The following is an 18,644-nucleotide window of genomic DNA, read 5'->3' on the forward strand; positions in this document are numbered from 1 at the left end:
GGCTATGCCTTTAAGGGCTTCTCTAACGTTTTGCCAACTTAAAAACTAGAAAATATTTATTTTCTCTTCCTCCTTCTCCATGTAATGTTGTGCCGCTGTTCGAGCTACCTGTAGATTGATTATGTAGTTGATCCGTTTGTAGAAAACAACAAACACCCCAACGTTGATTGGAGGGGAGGGGGGAGGAGGAGAATTGTTTTATTCTCCAAAGGACTCCATTTGAGGACATGTCTTAACAATTTTGTTGCCGATTGTAGTATTGACTGTAAATGCCCTTTTTTTTTGCAGGTGATTGATCCGTTTGTTACTATCGAGATATTTGGTATCCCAGCTGATCTTTCACAAGAGCGGACCAGAACTGTTCCTCACAATGGTAAGGACCGCGGCAACGAAAATTGAGCTTTGCTTGTACATTATCATTAACTGCTTTGCGGGAATTATCAAATGCGTGTTCAAGAATTGACATGATAAAAACTCGGGTGAATCCTAACGGGGGTGACAACTCTAACAAAGGCTGTTGGGGCAGTCCTATGAATAACTTTATGTCCTCCCGGAAATTTGGACGACCCTCCCGAAATTTTTCGGTGGCATTCTCCATGTTTAATGTTTAACTTCCCAAAATTGTTTTAACAATTAAAATTAAAAATTTTAATTAGATATTTTTTGCAGCTTCTTGTTAATTATGTAACTTGTGAATTATCTAACCTTAGTTATTTTTCGTTTAGAGGAGTTGAATACTTAGGGTATCATGTTAACACAGAAAGACTGTCCAACTTCAGTATATAAAATCGTGGAGTTCTTTTAATCGCCGACGAATCAGGCTAGCGCTGAAGGGGCCAGCCACTAGGGGGGTCTGGGGGCATGCTCCCCCGGAAAATTTTGAAATCTTGGTGCTCTGAAACGCCATTTCTAGTGTTCTGAGAGGACAAATTCTGTCCAAATGTTGTCTAAATCAATTGTCATTTTTATGCTTATTTTTATTGGCGTGACTTCGCGTAGAAGTAGTCGATGTTATTTTATATTTTGTACGGTTTTTGAAATTGTTCTGGATATCACTTTCAGCTAAGTATACTGGTAGTGTGTGCCTCGCACCGGCACAGTTCTTGTGTCAATCCGCTGGGGATTGCACGTGGTCAATCGCACTCCAACTTCATGCTATTTTAGTTGGAAACGCTGCTGATTGGTCTTTTCATATCATGGGGAGTTAAGCTGTAATACATAAAATACAGCGCATATACAGGGTGCATATCACTGTGCATATATACTGTTTGATAACATGTAATATCAAATCTTTGCTCAATGTCCCGAAAATATCTTATATTTCCCGAAAAATTTCCCAGGTTTCCCGATTCCCGGCAAAATCTCCGGATTCCCGGAATAATTTTTTTTTTCTCCCGAAACAGCCCTTATTAGAGCTGTCACCCCCCGTAATCCTATACATGAACAGTCCAGTAGTATCTAGTAGTTGTAGCCGTGCAATAACTAATTCTACTTGTTTTATCAAGGCTAATACCCCTCGGCGGAGCTTCTTGCTTTACATATAAGACATTGCCCCGGGATGGGTTTCATATGTGTTTAGGACTTCTTGATCTAGCTTGCTAAGATCGGGTGAATCTTTTCCGAAAGGAAGACGTGGGTTTCATTGGTAGCAGCCAAAATTTTGATTTTGGAAGGTCTGGTTGGGAAGCTTTTTGACAATTTCTGCCTTCCATACTATTCTCTGGTTCTGTTTCCTACTCCCTTTCACTTTGAATTGAAAATAAGGTTAAATTCAGTTGCCACTTTCATAAGGTATATCCACGAAATGAATTTCGAACCTTTTTTAGCTCCAACTAAAAATAGACATATTTTCAATTGTACATTTTCTTAACCTATTTTAGCTAAAACTAAAAACTGAAATATCGGTTACAAACATTTTTAACAGTTTTTAATTTTTAATCGTACAATTTTTTCAGTCCTCCTTGTTTTTCATGTAATTGTTGTTTGCACGACCCGACCAGCAATGCTGATCTTTTTATCGTGCTAAAATAAAGTTCTTCCTTTCTTTCCTTCCTTTCACGATAATACTTCGAGAAACATTTTGAATGATCAAGTTCTCTTTCCGACAGGTTTTAACCCTGTATTCGACGAAACATTTGAGTTTCATATCAATCTTCCTGAATTAGCCTTGGTGCGGTTTGTGGTGCAAGATGATGACTTCATTGGTGATGGCTTTATCGGGCCCCTCAGCTGCATCCAGGGGGGGGCCCACGACTCCAATAGCGTTCGGTACTTGTTTCGTGTACCTATGATCCACCGATTTATGACATCACATCCGGTTTCAGAGTTGCTGCTCTGTTTTCGCGCGAAGCACAAAGATGGACGCCCGATGCCATTTGGTTTTCTCGTTATTTTTACCCACAGGCTAACGGAATTATGTATCTTGAATGCCGAGAATGTTAAGAAGGTATCTAGCCGGCCTTTCAAGCAAATTTCATGACCAAACAAAGAAGTTTTAGTATTATTTTAACGATAAATAACATGCAACTGCGGGGAATGTCATGGCGAGTCTTGAGATGTTTTAAAACGAGTGTCGTTAACGTTTTGCGGCTTTTGCGGCGTCTGATTTAGAGAAGTCATCAAACAAAATATAATTTCCTGAGCGGAATAGAATGGAAAAAACGCCGATGGCCACAGTTTAAAGTGTTTACCGCTGGAAGGTTGTTATCACGCCCCGTAAAGTTGCAAAAACTTCTACTCAACTGCATGGTTTTGAGGGATGTCATGGCGAGTCTTTCGCTTTTTGTAATCGAGCGTCACTCAAGAGTTTGGCTTTTGCGGCTTCTGATTCATCGAAGTCATCAATCAAAATTGCCTATCCTGAGCGGAATGGAATGGGCAAAACGCCGGTGGTCATAGTTTAAAGTGTCAACTGCTTGAAGGCGTTATCACTGGACGTAAAGTTGCTGAAAGCTCTACCCAACTGTCCTGTCATGGCGAGTCTTTCGCTGTTTCAAAACGAGTGTCCGCTCAAAGGGTTGGCTGTTGTAGCTTCTGATTTACCGAGATTGTCAAACAAAATAGCCTGTCCTGAGTGGAATAGATTGGAGAAAAAGCTGATAGCCACAGTTTAAAGTGTTGATTGCTGGAAGGCTTTATCACTCGTCGTAAAGTTGCTCAAAGCTCTTCACTGTACGGTTTGAGCAATGTAATGGTGAGTCTTTCTCTGTGTCTAATCGAGCGTCACTCAAGATTTTAGTTTTTGCATCTTCTGATTCACCGAAGTCATCAATCAAAATACCCTATCCTGAGCGAAGTACCGTGGAGAAAAAGCCTACGGTCCTAGTTACAGTGTTAACAGCTGGAAGGCTTTGCCAGTTGACGTAAAGTTGCTGAAAGCTCTACTCAACTGATTTCGAAACGGTCACATGTTGCGAGCTTCTGGAAGGTTAGTGTTGGATTTTTAGCATTTAAAGATTTTTTAGCCTTTGAAGATTTATGTTTAGAACAAGAGTTAAGCCCAAAAGTAGTCCAATTTGTCATTATCTGAGAGAAATCAAGAAAGTTTGTGCCCTTCCTTTTTTTCTAAGCTTGCAAGTGTAACTTACATGAAAAGAAACCCTTATGCACTACTAGTCATATTGTTAAATTGACTAGTTTGAAATTACCCCTTATCTTAACTGATAACTACAACACTTATTTAACAATGAATCGCTCCCGAACATGTGTTGATTGGTTCTTGACCTTTAAAGCTAAAAAAAAAAAAATACTACGACTTACAGTGATTATAGTTATAAAATTAATTAGTAAAGTAAAAAAGAGTGAAATTTATAAAGTGAAAAAACAAACTGCTGGTTTAACTGTTTTAGAGGTTTGAAGTTCTGGAGGGATCACTAGAGGTTGTAATATGAGACTCAATAAGAGGTCTAGTTACTTTAGAACACGTTAGAAGAAATGTGTAAGTTTTTCCTGCAGCAAAACACATATTTTGGCTTGGTAATTATTACTTGTATTTCTTGATGTAAATTGCATTGTATGAATTATTAATAAGTTTCAGTTAGGGTCATTCATAATGCTGTACTGCACCTTATTTTATTTGACGATTATCTAAGGTAAAAAAAATGAATTTTGTGTATTTTTAAAGACTTGAATATAAACTTACTTTTGAATTTATAAACAATATATATTTAAAACCTACACTGTAAGTCTTGTTGTCAGTGTAGCCTGTTGCAGACATAATCTATTTCCAGTTAGTAACATCTGCAAAGCCGTGCCAATATTCTGGGCTCCCAATCCCAATGTGTTTCGATATTCCCTTCAATAATGGTATTTTTAACAGGCCAATCATAGCACATATGCAAGTGCTAGTTTACAGGTGGGCCAGGGGGTGCCCACAACCAGGATTTCAGTGCTGTCTCACAGGGGGACTTAACCAGAAGTTTAGTTCTGTCTGTTGCACAGGCTAGTCCTCTGGGCATTAATGTTTAAATTATGTATTTTATTTTGCTTAGCTGGGAAGACAAAAATAGATGACAGAAGAGCACAAACAAGAAAATATCAAGAAGTATTAAAAAGTATATCTACCACACAACTCGTAAAGAGAGATAAAAGTCAATGAGGACAAAGATGTTAATAAATGGTGAGTACAACTCACTGTCAAATATTAAAGTTGAAAGGAAGGAAGAATGCTGACATTTCAAGGAGTACACTTTTCTGGTTTACAGAAAATCTGCAGCAACAGAAGACACTGAAATCATGTTGAGCTGGTTGAGGATGTCAATTCTGTTTCGATGGAATCCTCTGACAGTGTCTAGGCCAGTGTACAGTAGTGTGCTTCGAAGCTGGTCCTTGGTAAGACATTTCCTGACTTTACATGCCAACTCTCTTTCAAGGACCTCAAGGATAAGTGTCTGTTTCCCTGACATTCACTTTCTTGTCAGGGATCAGCAGTATTTAACTAGACAACTGTGTTAACTGTAGTTTTTTTGGTAAGACTTAAAAAACTTCACAGGAAAGACTGAAACTAATGATCTTGCACTAGGAAGCTTTGAAGAAATCAAGGTTTCTAAGGGGGAAGGGGGTGTACAGCACTGTCTGCTGCACATATTTCCCTCGGAGATAAGAAGGCAAACACCCTAGGTGCAACTATAGGAAACCAAACTAAGCTTGAATTTCATAGAGAGTATTCACTCATGTGGCTTGCATCTATGCAAATTTATTGGAACAAAAGAAATCATTTGCATAAGAAAAGAGTTCAACTCCCACAGGATTAGTTTGGGACACCAACATGGCTGCCGTGACGTCATGTGCATACTCTCTATACTTTAATCAGTTTCGCATGTTTATTTTCCATCCCTAAGCATTCTGTTCCTCCTGCGGAAAGGAGTTGGTGGTTGTGTTATGACAACTTCATCCCTTAGTGTTCTTCATCCTTCAATTAATCAGTTAGAGTAAAGGATTGTTAATATGATCCTGATTAGGAGAAGAAAGCTTTCTATTAAAGGCACCATGGTCTAGAGGACTAAATGTAAATTCCCTATCTGACCTCACTGACATGGAGAAACAAAAAAGGGATTGGCTGACACCCAGCATAGTGATGTGCAGTATTAAGCTCAACAAGGATACAGGAAAAATCCACAACTAAGAAACTGGTTTTTAAGAACCTGTCAGGCTAATTTTCAAGCTAGGCTGTCTTTATAAAAGAGCACTCAAATTTGAAACAGGTTATTAATCATAACCATTACAATTTCCTCAAATTTGATTGGTGCATTAACTGCTTTATTTTTCTTTAATTATTGTGTATGGTTGTAATCAGACAGTTGGCTGTAGTCAGACAGTTGCCTGTAATCAGACAATTACATTAGCCAATCATTTTAAGTGCACTGAGCTAAATCCACCAATCACAGAAGTTATTACAATAACCATAGCAACAATCACTTACCCAAACAAACTGGGGATTAATCCAAAATGGATGAATATGCAACATATAGGCAGTGTCTCCCCCAGTAATATTTTCCCTTATTTTGGACATTTAGTATGAACAAATGCTATTTCTCCAAAAAGGAATGCATATATTTCCTTGGAAATTGTAACGGTTACAGGACTTTGTTTTGTCCAATTCAATCTGTAATCATACTCATGATTAAACAAATCCGACTCCTGCTTCATGGTTGTCCAATTTTGTAACGTGTATGATTACAGACCGAATTGGACTCCACTCAGCCCTATTACCATTATTTATAAAATCTCTAAGAAAAAACTTCTGCACAGTGTACACTTGGGAAAGTAAGATAAGTCAACATACAGGGTCCTCTTTTGAGACATGCGTGTCCAATAATATTTATCATTTAATACTCCGACTACAATGCAATGGTATACAGGTTTTACATATACTAAGGAAAGAGCTGAATGCCACTAAATACTTTTAGCTCAAAGTTACAAAGTATTTTTTTTTTTTCAGAAAATAAGGACCTATTTGAGACTGAACCTAAATAGCCTGAATCTGTGCTAATTGGTTTTTATGTAAAAACCTGACTTGTTTAGGCTAACTTGGAAAAATACAGATTCTTAGTTGCAGGTTTTTACTAGTAACTAAATTTGATGGGAAAAGGATTATCAAAAATTAACATAGCGAGATGAGCTTATTTACAACTCCATCTTTCAGACCTCCAATTTATTTAAGGCTGTCTTATAAAGGAACAACAAGAACAGCATGTGCTTTTTGTCAGCTTTAATGAATTCCAGACTATTTAAATGATCTGTTTAGAAAATCCTCTTAACAGATGGAATAGTAAAATGTGAATTAATAAATCATTTCATCAAACTGTCTTCTGCTTTCCTCTTGCCAAACCATCTTTCCCTACAGAGGAGCAAAGGTTGTAGCAAATATCAGAAAAATAAAAAAAAGACAAGAGGCTACACCTGAAACCCCTCTTTACTGTTACCTTAACACCCAGGGAGAAGGTTGTAGTACTTCTATACAGGTATGTGCCATGGAATAGGAGGTGGGTTTTGAGATGATCAGTCTTTATGGTACACTACTTGGCTTGGCTTTCTGATCCTTTGGTAGGGTTCCTTTGTAAAATTATACTAGCTCATCGTCAGTACATAAACTTCAGGGATTTCAAAATGTTTTAAAGTATCTGGAGGCTGGGGGTGGGGGGGGGGGGGGGGACTACAGAATTGCTGGCAACATACAATCAAGTAGCTGATGGAACTCCAGTGGTCACCAGCTTGTTTTGAAACCACTGAAACCTCTGTTTAAAACTGAAGATACATTGATGGGATCAAGATATGAACTTGAGCCTAGAGCTACTGAACAATAAAAAATACTCTTTTTATGCAAATCAAGCTGTTTGAAGATTGAAATAGGAGTGTAAACACTTTTTGACACAAAAACGATGTTTATAATTATCTACATTTACCCAATATTTCCTAGACCTTCACTTGTTGGGGGATTGTGTGTTAAAACAACTCGGAACATTGCATTGAAAGCCTGTTGTCAAGGATACAACTAAGAAGAGATGGTATTTACAACATACCTAGACTGTATTTTTCAGTAGATACTGGAAAAGAATCAAGAATGCATTGTGAATCCAAGCATTAAGATTTTGAGCCAAATACAGGGTCAAAAGACATTAGTCAATAAAAAGGAATGTGGATATTTTTTGGGAAAAAGGAAATCAATACAGCTTGAATGTCTCAGGGCTGGTTTGCATGTTTCTAAAATCCATACATGTAATTTATTGATAATATTTTGATGTTTCTTTTTTTAGAACAATAATAATATCATTGATCAATCAAATAAAGTAGGTGAATAAAAGTTCAGTATTTCCTTTAACACTAGAAGAAAAACTGTTGTATACATACTAATAATTTATACACAGCTGTATATCGTTATTATTGTGGTTCAATTTTATCCCTGGATAATTTTACTTTCCTTTGTGTCATACTCATTATCATACATTTTCATAACCCAAAAAACAGGAAAAATTTAAATTGAAGTATAAAGAAAAAAATAAATATACCGTCCATGTATGGCCAAAAGAAAAAAAAAATGATCACTGGTTCACTCAAAGCTGCACTGGGTGACTGTTTCTCCTAAAACGGTTTGAACTCTCTGTTGGATACTCCCTTTTGCCCCACCAGCTACAGGTACATACCCCTCCCCCCTCCCCCCTCAGGCATGCCATTCAACATAGATACTGTACTAAAAGAAGACCACTGTTAACCTTATTAAAAAGTTACCGAGTAAAAACATTGTTACTAGGAAACAGAAAAACCATTCTACTGAAGTGAATTATTGCAGTATCCTTTAAATTTTGGTTCCATCGCTTACATGTATTGTTTCTAGTAACAAAAAGTGCAAGTCTTAAGATGAAAGTTTCACGTTACAGAACAAAAACTATCCTTTCTTCTTCCAGGGAGGCTGTTTTCTCCCAACAACTCCCTACCAGGTAGAAATTTCATTCAAGTTTCATATTACATACTTTTTGTTTGTTTTGGCTATGAAGACCCTCTCTCCTTACAACTTTTAAGGATCCTAGAATCAAACAATGCAAATATCCCTTATGCACAACTGTCTTACAAATATAGATTTTTATGCTCAGCAAGGGAAAATTGGCAAAAAAATATACTTCCAGTCCTTCACACATAATTGAACTGTCTATCCCCTACTACACAGAGAGAAATAACTGGCAATGTAATTTTGCTTATCTGTGCAAATTAAGTTTGCTGTCATTAAGTTTCACAATCCCCCATAAGCAACCATGCAGTCTGTCTGGAGGTGTGCTGTTACCACCCCTGAAATCCCCTTAGCAAAAACCTTGCATGCCTCCCTCTAAAACAATAAATTATGATCACAGCAGTTGCAGGCATGTGGTATCTTTCTGGTATACTATCGTACTCAAAAGAGACTCCTAGTAATAATAATTGATCAGCAAGATTATTGTTTTGGTTATGATATTGTCCTTCTTGGCTGTAGCCCCTCTTAATATCTCCACCTCTCTTGGGGCACCACCTCCCAAAGCAAACGGCCTATTCTCTGTCACATTTTTTCTATTTTATGTGTTTCTTACCCAATAAAATACAGTTTTAGAGATCCAGTAGAAAGTGCTGTGAGAAAAAGGGTAGTTCTTTAGGATGTTTTACTGCCCTTTCCTAATAGTACCACCTGTTCTTTGAGAATTCCTCCTTCATCAACCATTTAAAAAATTTGATATCTAATTCTCTTAACAAAAGCTCACGCTCTAACATTGAATAACTCTAATATTTCTTTACTCTACGTTCCTTGTAATTCTCTCACGTGCACTAAAAGAAAATCCTGGATCAGCAAACCTACTAACCTTAACTATGCGACACCATGCCAGAGGGGTGTTCGAACAGTAGAAGACCGAGCCCCTGCAAAAACTGTACGTCGAGTGGCAAAGCCTTCCAGCTGTTAACACTTTAAACTGTGACCACAAGCTTTTTCCCCACGGTATTTAGCTCAGGATAGGCAATTTTGATTGACGACTTCGATGAATCGGAAGCCGCAAAAGCCAAACTCTTGAGTGACGCACGATTACAAACAGCAAAAGACTCGCCATGACATTCCTCAAAACCGTGCAGTTGAGTGGAAGTTTCTGCAACTTTACGGGGCGTGATAACAACCTTCCAGCGGTGAACACTTTAAACAGTGGCCATCGGCGTTTTTTCCATTCTATTCCGCTCAGGAAATTATATTTTGATTGATGAATTCTCTAAATCAGAGGCCGCAAAAGCCGCAAAACGTTAACGACACTCGTTTTGAAACATCGCAAGACTCGCCATGACATTCCTCGCAGCTGCATGATATTTATCGTTAAAATAATACTAAAACTTCTTTGTTTGGTCATGACATTTGCTTGAAAGGCCGGCTAGATACCTTTTCAACATTCTCGGTATTCAAGATACATAATTCCGTTAGCCTTTGGGTTAAAATAACGAAGAAACCAAATAGCACTGGGCGTCCATCTTTGTGCCTCGCGCGAAAACAGAGCAGCAACTCTGAAACCGGATGTGATGTCATAAATCGGTGGATCATAGGTACACGAAATTTCGCTAAGTCGTGGGCCCCCCCCCCTGGCTGCATCCAACCAGGTGAGAATTACGAGTGGACAATTCCTGGATTGTGCTAATTATCTGAAAAGATGAACCCTTTAATTTGTTTCAAGTCCATAAGCCTTAGTTGGGACTTTATAACGCAAACTATCGTTATTACGACCTAATTCGGCAGCCTAACAAATGTAAGATAACTAACCCGCAAATAATTAACTTCACACTACCAACGGCTAATCACAAATCACTCATTTTGGCGGGAAAACGCGATCGCCGTCATCATTCTTCAACGGGTTTTAGCGAAAATGTCGTAGTTACGGAAACAAATTATATAATGTTAGAAGTTTAATCATTTTGCGATCGGGAGAGATCTACAGTAACCTCCTTCAATGAAAATAATCGTGCTAACTTTTCTGATTTAAATAAAAGGTACAATGAAGCTTTCCGGGGTGTATGTTTTTTGAGAATACGCCAAAAAGCTTTAAGTCAATTCTCGTCCTGGAATGTAAAGGTCTCTATTAGAATTTCTCGATTCAACTTCGGGAGTTAAAGCTGTCGCTTTAATGCAGTATACTTGAATCTGCATACACATACTGGTTTGTTTTGTAATGTATTCATTTTTTATTAATTCTTACTCTGAATCTCAGGTTATCGTCATGTGAAACTCTTATCATCTCAAGGAGAAGCCCTGGATTCCGCCACCTTGTTTCTGCACTTGACTGTCACCAATCTAAACGACGCTGTAGCCGTAAGTCTCTCCAAGCTTAGTTTAGTAATTCTCCTTACTGATTGCCACAAATGACCTGCAGAGTTCACAGTACTGAGTAGCTCAGTGTTCAGAGCATCCACTAGTGTCTGGAATGGCGTGGATTCAATTCCTATCTGGAAATCAGAAAAAACTCAGAAATTTTTTCTGAGTTATTCTTTCCACACATATCATTCTATTTAAAACTGATTGCCATACATCTTTTTTTTTTCACTTTGGTGTCAGGGAATTTGATTTTTCATTGATATTGTTTCTCTGTTTGGTGTGGTCTTAATTTACTCTTTATGTTGTGTTATTGTTTGCAGCAAAAACCAAGGAAAGCATCTTTAAGGAAATCGAAAAAGGCGCGTGAGGTAACTTAGCTTTCTGTTAATGATAGCGATAATAGCTAACTTGCTTCTTTGTCGTAATCCCTCAGAGCAACCCGCTCAGAGCGAGAATCCTCAGCTAAGCACTGGTTGTTGTTGTTGTTGTTTTCTCGCGAATAGTGATCTTAGTCCTGCTATTTCTCGTCTACTTACTCATATGATTTGTTTAGTTTGTTGCACACTGTGTACGCTCAATACTGGTTGCGCATTTTTCCGCGGGTGTAATGTTTTCCGCGTATAATACTGTTGTAATGCTGACCTGCGCTCAAAATGGTTCTAGTATGTTGGCGCGCGTATCACTGGTACACAGTTTTCCAATGCCCAGCGGACATGACACAAAACGCTCTGGGGACGGCACAGTTCAAATAAATATGGTTCTTTCTTCCTCTAGCAGCAGTATACTTTAGCGTTTCTCCACGTTTTAGCATTACAACTGGTATATCCACTGCTCTGCTTAGCGGCCAGGCCCGGGTTGCTCGAGGCATGGTTAGTGCTAACCAGCGTTAAATACCATGGAAACCTATACATTTTGATACCTCTTAAGCCTAACCAGGCTTCGAGCAACCGGCCCCAGCCCTTTAATGTGAGTGGTTGGTGGTGAGTTGTTCCTTTCCGATATTAGTTTCAAGGATCTTTGATCATGTATTGTGTAGTGATCTGTACATTGTCGTATGTTTTAGTACACAAGTATGAAGACGGTTGGAGTCAAAGCGGTTGATGATACGTTTAAGGTGAGTATAGTTACCTTTTACTGCTTCAACAGCAACATCATTTAACGGTGAATTTATTCCGTAACAGAGCAAAGTCCACCAAGCAGGCCTGGGTACTAACTCAAAGCACGCTGCTCCATTGATAAGGCACTTACAAACACACTGACTCTGTGAAGTAAAAGCGTCTCGGGGCTTTCTCTCTTGGTTATAAAGCGAAAAAAATGCGAGAAAATTTAAGAAAGGAAGCAGCGTAAATGTTTCAGTAGAGCAATTTCTGCTAAGAGTCAGAGATAATTTAAGTCATTCATTTGCTGTGTTTTTTGATTGGCTGACAAACCTGGCACTAAATTCTTAACCAATCAGAAGTAAAATCAAAACCAATTGTGCCTTTCTAATGGCGTGCAATTTCCCGCTTTTGGCCGGCGTTGGCTAAAAGTATTTGCTGTTAGATCTGATTTTTCCTTTAAATTCTGGGAGAATTGTAATTGGCCAGAGTAATTTTGTTTTGTGGAATTCATTTGAAATCTGCTTCAATCTTTTTTTCTGTTGTGTTTCTCCAATTAGGTGGCTATTCAACCTCTCAGGGATGGCACAGATCTAAGAGAAAATGTCCAAGCGTCTCTTGGAAATTTCAGGGTAATTCTTTCCTTTTCAACTTGATTGTATTTGGCACCATGTCCATGATATTATGACTTCGTTGCTTATTCGAATTTATCCCTCACTAAAAAAGTGTTGTAGATTTTCTTGGTGCAGATCGTTAACAAAGGCAAGGGTATACTAGGAAATTGTCCTAACTACATTAAACAGAAACGTTATGTTTCATTTTACTTAAAATCGAGTAATTTTCGCTCTTAAATTTAAGGATTTACATTCTAACACAGCACTGCCTTCTTTCTCAAGGGGTGCGGCGCGTATTCGAGTATATGCCGTTTCCCCAGAGACCAGTAGTAGCTCAAATTTGCAGGAGATTGCTTCAGACCAGATCAGAGTTTGGTCGTCACGCAGCCAAAATGAGAGGCTTTCCCAGTAACATCTCAGTACCCTGTGTCATTTTATACTCTGTTTTGTTTTTTTGTAGGAAGTCTGTGGCGTAGCGCCCCGATCAAACCTTAAGCAGTGTATCAGACTCTTGGCTTCTCGACTGGACTTAACGTCAGAATTCATGGCTTTGGGCCTTGTTATGAAAGATGAGGTACCGTTCAAGACATATTCACTTCTTGTTATAAATAGGCCAGTTTGCAATTATCAAAATTCATATACTTGGAGAATAATGGAACAGAAATGAATTCAGTTTATCCCTAAATCTCACTTCAATGTCCTTTGTTATTCCCCTCAGTCTCGATAAGAGAAAAGGAGACCACGGTTATGTTATCTGTAAAACTAAAAAGTTGGTCATTTCACGTGTTAATTGACAGAAGACGACAGACAAAATGTACCAAAAGTGTAATGCACTTGCAGAGTTGTTGTTTTGCCATCTAAACATAGCTATAGGTTTTGTTTTTGTCTGTTTGTTTGACGTTCCCCTTGCCCTAACTGTCGCAGTTTTTTATGGGTCGGGTGAAACGCCGTGCTTCATATGCTCCGAATTTACTCGATTACAGTTTGGGTCGACCTGAATTATCAAGTTCGCCCGTTGGGTAAAACGGCCGAACATTTAAAAATCCAGAACTGGTCTTTTTGCTGAGCAGCTTTGTAAGACAAATTAAATTGAGTTCGGCTCATTTAAAGAAAGGCGTTTGGCCCGAACGCTAAGTTCTCTATTTACTTGTTTTTCCAAAGTTCATCTTTTGTTTTACAGTATCCTTTTTTTAAGGCACACGGAAGCTTACCAGAGATGTTGAAAAAAGCCCTGACAGCGATAGAGCAGGTGAAAAAATTAACTTTCCTTTCCAGTTTTTTCAATCCACTTTTTTTAAATTTTTCACAAATATTGTTTCAACGCAACTAGGTCAATGTTCTTGGTGGCTACTTTAGAACCCTCGTATCTCAATGAGAAGGTTACAGGTTACAAGCCCAGGGTGCGGGTCCAGGATAAAACCTGATCGTTAATCGATAAGCTGCACGCGCGTGCTTCGTACCGCGGCGTACCGCCGAAATATAGGTCCGTTACGCTTCAAGTGTGAATCATCCGGTGGATAATTACCTAAATATTGAAGAACCGGTTAATCGTTGTCTGTAAAACGGTAAAAACTGGCCTGTATCGGTGAGTGGGGCATGCGTTACTGAAATTCTTCGCTGGTAAATCGCCGAAAGGGACATGAAAACAAGGAAATAAGCTAAACTACCCGCGAATTTCACAAGAATTAGCTGTTATTTCTAAGTTAAGAAAAGTTAAGTAAACGTTTATTCTTTTTTCAGGTAGTTCAAGATTCCAAAGCATTGATCGAAAATTGTGATTCTGTACACGAAAGGGTAAGGCATGCTAGTTATTTTGCGCGGATACCGGTTCATCCTTGAAAGCCGGGAGCTTTGGAGATATGGGCAGGGATGATAGAGTTGGAATACGTATGCGAGGAAATAACTTGATCTTAATATTGTGTTAGGAAACAAAAGGGAACGTGAATGGGTAAAACGTGTATTATGCGAACCCTCACGAGTGTCGGCTTAATACAGGTCCGTTTTACCGAAAATGTGGCAAGAAAAATAGGGTTTACTGAATACATCGTCGGGAAAACGCACAGTGTGATTGTCCTTTTAATGCAGGGTCCGCTTTCCTACAGATTTCCTCATACAACTGAATTTAAACATTTTAATCACAACAAGATATAAATGGTTGAGATTTCAAAAAGAGAAACTACATGAAAAAAGCTAGTAACTGCATGATTTAGAGAATGGAAAGTCGTTTGGAATTTTTTGCAATAATATTTTCTTTATTCTTTACTGTAGCTTGTTCAGTGCGAGAGAGCTGGCCTTGAATGGCATGTAAGTTGAATTGGTTTTTATATGTCTTTATCTTTATTCAAGCAAAATTCAATCTAAGTACGGACTCCGAGTTTCTTTACATGAATTCAAAACAAGATTCGGAACTCCTTTGAGTCCAAACTCGAAACAGCTCACCTCAAGAGTATTATCACAGACCTACTTTTGAGAATACAATACGCTTAGGTAAAGAGGTCTATTTCTTGTATGTCCTAAGAAACGCAGCCTTACAGATGGATTTTTCCAAGTTCTCATTGGATAAAACATCTTGCGCGATACGACTCAGGGAAAAGAATAGTTAGACTCAAACCAATCCATGGTGACGTAGTCATTCGGATGAAACGGTCTGATTTATAGAGCGCCCTTTTAATTGCCCATTGCAAGTATAGTTTGTTTAGGTTTTACTTGGTAAGATAGTTTTTGATTGGTTGTGAGAAATCATGCTACTTTGTCAGCAACCAATCAGAAGTCACCTTCGCTGCGCGGCCAATCTGCTTTGATATGTGATTGGTTCATTATCCGTATGCTATAATTAGCAGAATGTCAGAAAGAAAAAACGTTAAAATCTTCTTTTACAGGAAGAATTGCACAACGCCTGTGTTAAAGAGGGGATAAAAGGAAAGCGACTAACAAAGGTAACCTTTCTGTTGCAGCGTACTCAGTTTTTATCCATAAAGGATTTAAAACGGTTTCCTATATTTTTGTTGTGCGGTTCAGAAATATTCGTGAAGCCACGAGGGCGGGATTTTCATTTTCCCTTTGGCTCATTTTCATTCTTTGTATTTCTTTTCTCGCAGGCGGTGGAAAGCTTTGCTTGGAACATCCGGGTGTTAAAAGTCCAGGCGGAATTACTCTTGAACGCGAAAAGTGAATGCCAGGAATATCTTCGACAGGTGACTTAAGTTATATAAATACTATCTGAAATAGGCGGCCTTTTTCGTAGTTGCTTTATGCCTCAATTTTAAAACCTGGTTTACTGCAAAGCCTTTGATGTGAAAATGATTTTCTTTGTTTGAGCGATTGAAGGGAGTTGGTGGCCGTGACAATTTTCCGCCAAAAATTGGGTCTCGCGCTAGGATCCAGTCTTCCATCGTCTGATTGTGCGGTAGTCATGCAAAAGAAACTCATTTTCACAAGAAAGGTTTTTTACTTGGCTTATTTTGAAAGTGAGAGTTTTGGAACTCGGAAATGACCTATTGGCATTGAAGACTTTTCGTTTCCCAGACTTTTCTCAGTTTTACATTTTCCCATTTTGCCATGAAAGCCTGTGATCATTCCTTGACAGGGACAAAATATACTTGTTTCACGTTAGCCATGTAATAGGATATTGATTCATAAGATTTGACACTCGTGAACGTAACGTTAGCCTTTTAAGGTTACCTCTGTTCATTTTTCAATTTTGTGCCCAGTGCCCTGGCCATTGAATAGAAGTAAGGCTGGAGGTAACCTTCTTCCTTCTTTTCATGTGCAAATCGTGCTATTCTCATGCTAACAAGCCTGCAAACAGGATCATGTACATGTTACCTCCAGCCTCGCTTCTATTCAAAGGCCAGGACACTGAGCACACAACTGTAGAATTGTCTTTTGTAGCCTCGAATCATAATTATGACTACTTTTATTGTCAGATACAAGAGGCAACTATCTCCACCGGTCTCGTGAAATCTGTTGGGTGTAACCTCTGACTCGCCCTTACCTACTGTCTAGATATTTACCCATGTACGCTGTAAATACTTCAATAACAGTTAATGAACATACTGAAGACGCCACCGCAGTGTTCTTGGTCGATTGTGGTTCGATAGCAATTTAAATATGTCTATTTATAGTGTAGGTGTGTAATCTTTACTCTTGTCTTGCGCCGGTGTGCGTTAAATTTGTGTAAAATTTCTATCCGCCTTTCGCACTGGCAATGACCGTTTTTTGGTGTGCTTGTGTACAATTAAGATTACCCAGCGTAGAAAGAAAAACCTGATAAAGCCTCTAATGATTTCAGAGCGTACTTAAAGAGTGAAAGGGATAATTGATATAAGAAATTGATCGTCAAATAACAGAGGATTGTAAATAGCCCTTTAAAGCGGAGTCATTATTACGTTAAAATGTGAAAACGGTTCTTTCAAATATCCATGGGATCTTGACTTTTATCAGCCCCGAGCTGGTAAACGGCACGTAATATGGTTTTCCTGTATAGAAATTCTTCATTTCAAAATGGTGCCTCCAGGGTTTGTGCAGAGTCTTGAATTCTTGAAAAAGTCTTGAAATTTGTCCAGCAATTTTTCCGACCTGGAAAAAGTCTGGAAAAATGGTAAAAAGTTTTCATTTTTTTTTCAAAGCTACAACAAGTGCTTTATAGGTGAATTTTTTGTCGTTTTGGTCAAATCTTATCCAATCTCGCCCGTATGTTTGCAGCGCATCATGAAAAAGACTTTGTTCCTACGTTTTCTAAGGTCTCTACTGATCACCTAGTAGATAGCCTTGAGTCTGAAAAAAGAAATTATTGTTTTGCCAAAAAAAGTCTGGAAAAAGTCTTGAATTTTGGATCCAAAAATCTGTACGAACCCTGTGACTCATTTTTTTTCAGTTATTTGCATCAACAACAGTGCCGTAGCATGGGGAGGGGCCGGGGGGGCCTGCCTCCCCTCCCCCAATAATTTTGACAATCACGTTTAATTTGGTCAGCGGCCACGCTCTTCACGCTGCTCTTCGGCTCAATGTGTTCATTTCGGTTTGATAAAGCGTCAAAATTATACATTTATGGCCTCAACAAATAAAAATTGCCGGAAATTAATGCTCTCCGAAGGCTGAAAATGCTATTTTAGATACCCTATAGTTCAAAATCTTCCGGGGGAGCATGCCCCTGGACCCTCTAGCAGCTGGCGTCTTCGACGGTCGTGATTGGCCCCCCTGATAAATGTCACCTAGCTACGGCACTAAACAAAAAATGGTGGTGGTACAACTGGATGCATTTGCCACATTCAGCCATATATGGTAACTGTTCACAAAATTAAACGAAATATATAAAAAAACGTCTTAAACCATTAAACAACATTTAAGTAACTCAGCAAATGCAAAAGGAGACACGGATGGGTCAAAATTGAAGAAGATTAAAACGGATTTTGGGTGGGGTTTTTGACAGAAAACTGTTCTTAACAAACCGTTTTTCAAAGTTTATCTCTCTTGTTTATAGTTGTAAATATGAACAATTGTGAGAGACATATTTGCTTCTCATGAATTTCCTTCCATACGTCACGTTTTACAGCGAGTAATACGCAAAAATAAACAAAATGAACTAGACTACCGTGACACTGTCCATTTGAACGAGGACTCTTGTGTTGCGTTCACTATGAAGTTAACCGTGAAGAGTAGAGTTGTATACTTAGATCTTTCGTTCAATACTTAGTTTAAGGCTACGTTCACACGGTATCGGGTGAATTTTCGACCGGCTGTGACTTCCTTCACACGGAACGGTTCAATATTTCCGTTGTTTCCACGAAGCTGACGAACCAGGTTGAATTTTAACTGTTGTCAGTGGTTTTAGCATCTGCTTATGCGCAGAGTGCTGCTTTAGCAAATCCAAAATGGCGTCCCCCAGCGTCTCAAATATTTGACCTCGATTTTGGCATTCAAATTTTTGAACAGCTTCGCACGGTTAAGAACGGTTAAGGTGGTTACGTGTGAACGCGACACAAAAAACGTATGAATTTTCAACCGGTCGCAAATTCATCTAGTACTGTGCGAACTTAGCCTTAAAACACGCATGTTAACCATATTTCGTTCCAGTTGAAACTCTAACAACAATGGTTCGGTCATGTTGCTCCGTAACTTAAGATA

At 38.7% G+C, this 18,644-nt stretch overlaps 2 protein-coding genes and 1 long non-coding RNA gene across 3 annotated transcripts; 2 read left to right on the plus strand and 1 right to left on the minus strand.

Moving 5' to 3' along the window:
- Positions 1-6,694: 6,694 nt before the first annotated feature.
- On the minus strand, positions 6,695-10,041 carry LOC140927077 (uncharacterized). The gene is made up of 2 exons (XR_012164519.1): positions 9,324-10,041; positions 6,695-6,838 (listed from the first exon to the last, which is right to left on the minus strand). It is a non-coding gene; the product is annotated as an uncharacterized lncRNA (long non-coding RNA).
- Positions 10,042-10,088: 47 nt separating this feature from the next.
- LOC140926292 (inactive phospholipase C-like protein 1) lies at positions 10,089-13,185 on the plus strand. The gene is made up of 6 exons (XM_073376051.1): positions 10,089-10,098; positions 10,704-10,804; positions 11,128-11,175; positions 11,871-11,921; positions 12,465-12,536; positions 12,979-13,185. Exons 4-6 carry the CDS (start codon positions 11,880-11,882, stop codon positions 13,183-13,185), a joined length of 321 nt encoding a protein of 106 aa, XP_073232152.1. The 5' UTR covers positions 10,089-10,098; positions 10,704-10,804; positions 11,128-11,175; positions 11,871-11,879.
- A 517-nt stretch (positions 13,186-13,702) lies between these two features.
- Positions 13,703-17,359, plus strand: LOC140928786 (inactive phospholipase C-like protein 1). Its single transcript, XM_073378568.1, has 6 exons — positions 13,703-13,767; positions 14,259-14,312; positions 14,787-14,822; positions 15,398-15,454; positions 15,617-15,712; positions 16,445-17,359. The coding sequence occupies exons 1-6, from the start codon at positions 13,735-13,737 to the stop codon at positions 16,499-16,501; spliced, it is 333 nt and encodes a 110-aa protein (XP_073234669.1). The 5' UTR covers positions 13,703-13,734; the 3' UTR covers positions 16,502-17,359.
- Positions 17,360-18,644: the final 1,285 nt, after the last annotated feature.

This window comes from Porites lutea, chromosome 2 (assembly GCF_958299795.1).
Source record: "Porites lutea chromosome 2, jaPorLute2.1, whole genome shotgun sequence".
NCBI classification, from domain to species: Eukaryota; Metazoa; Cnidaria; class Anthozoa; order Scleractinia; family Poritidae; genus Porites; species Porites lutea.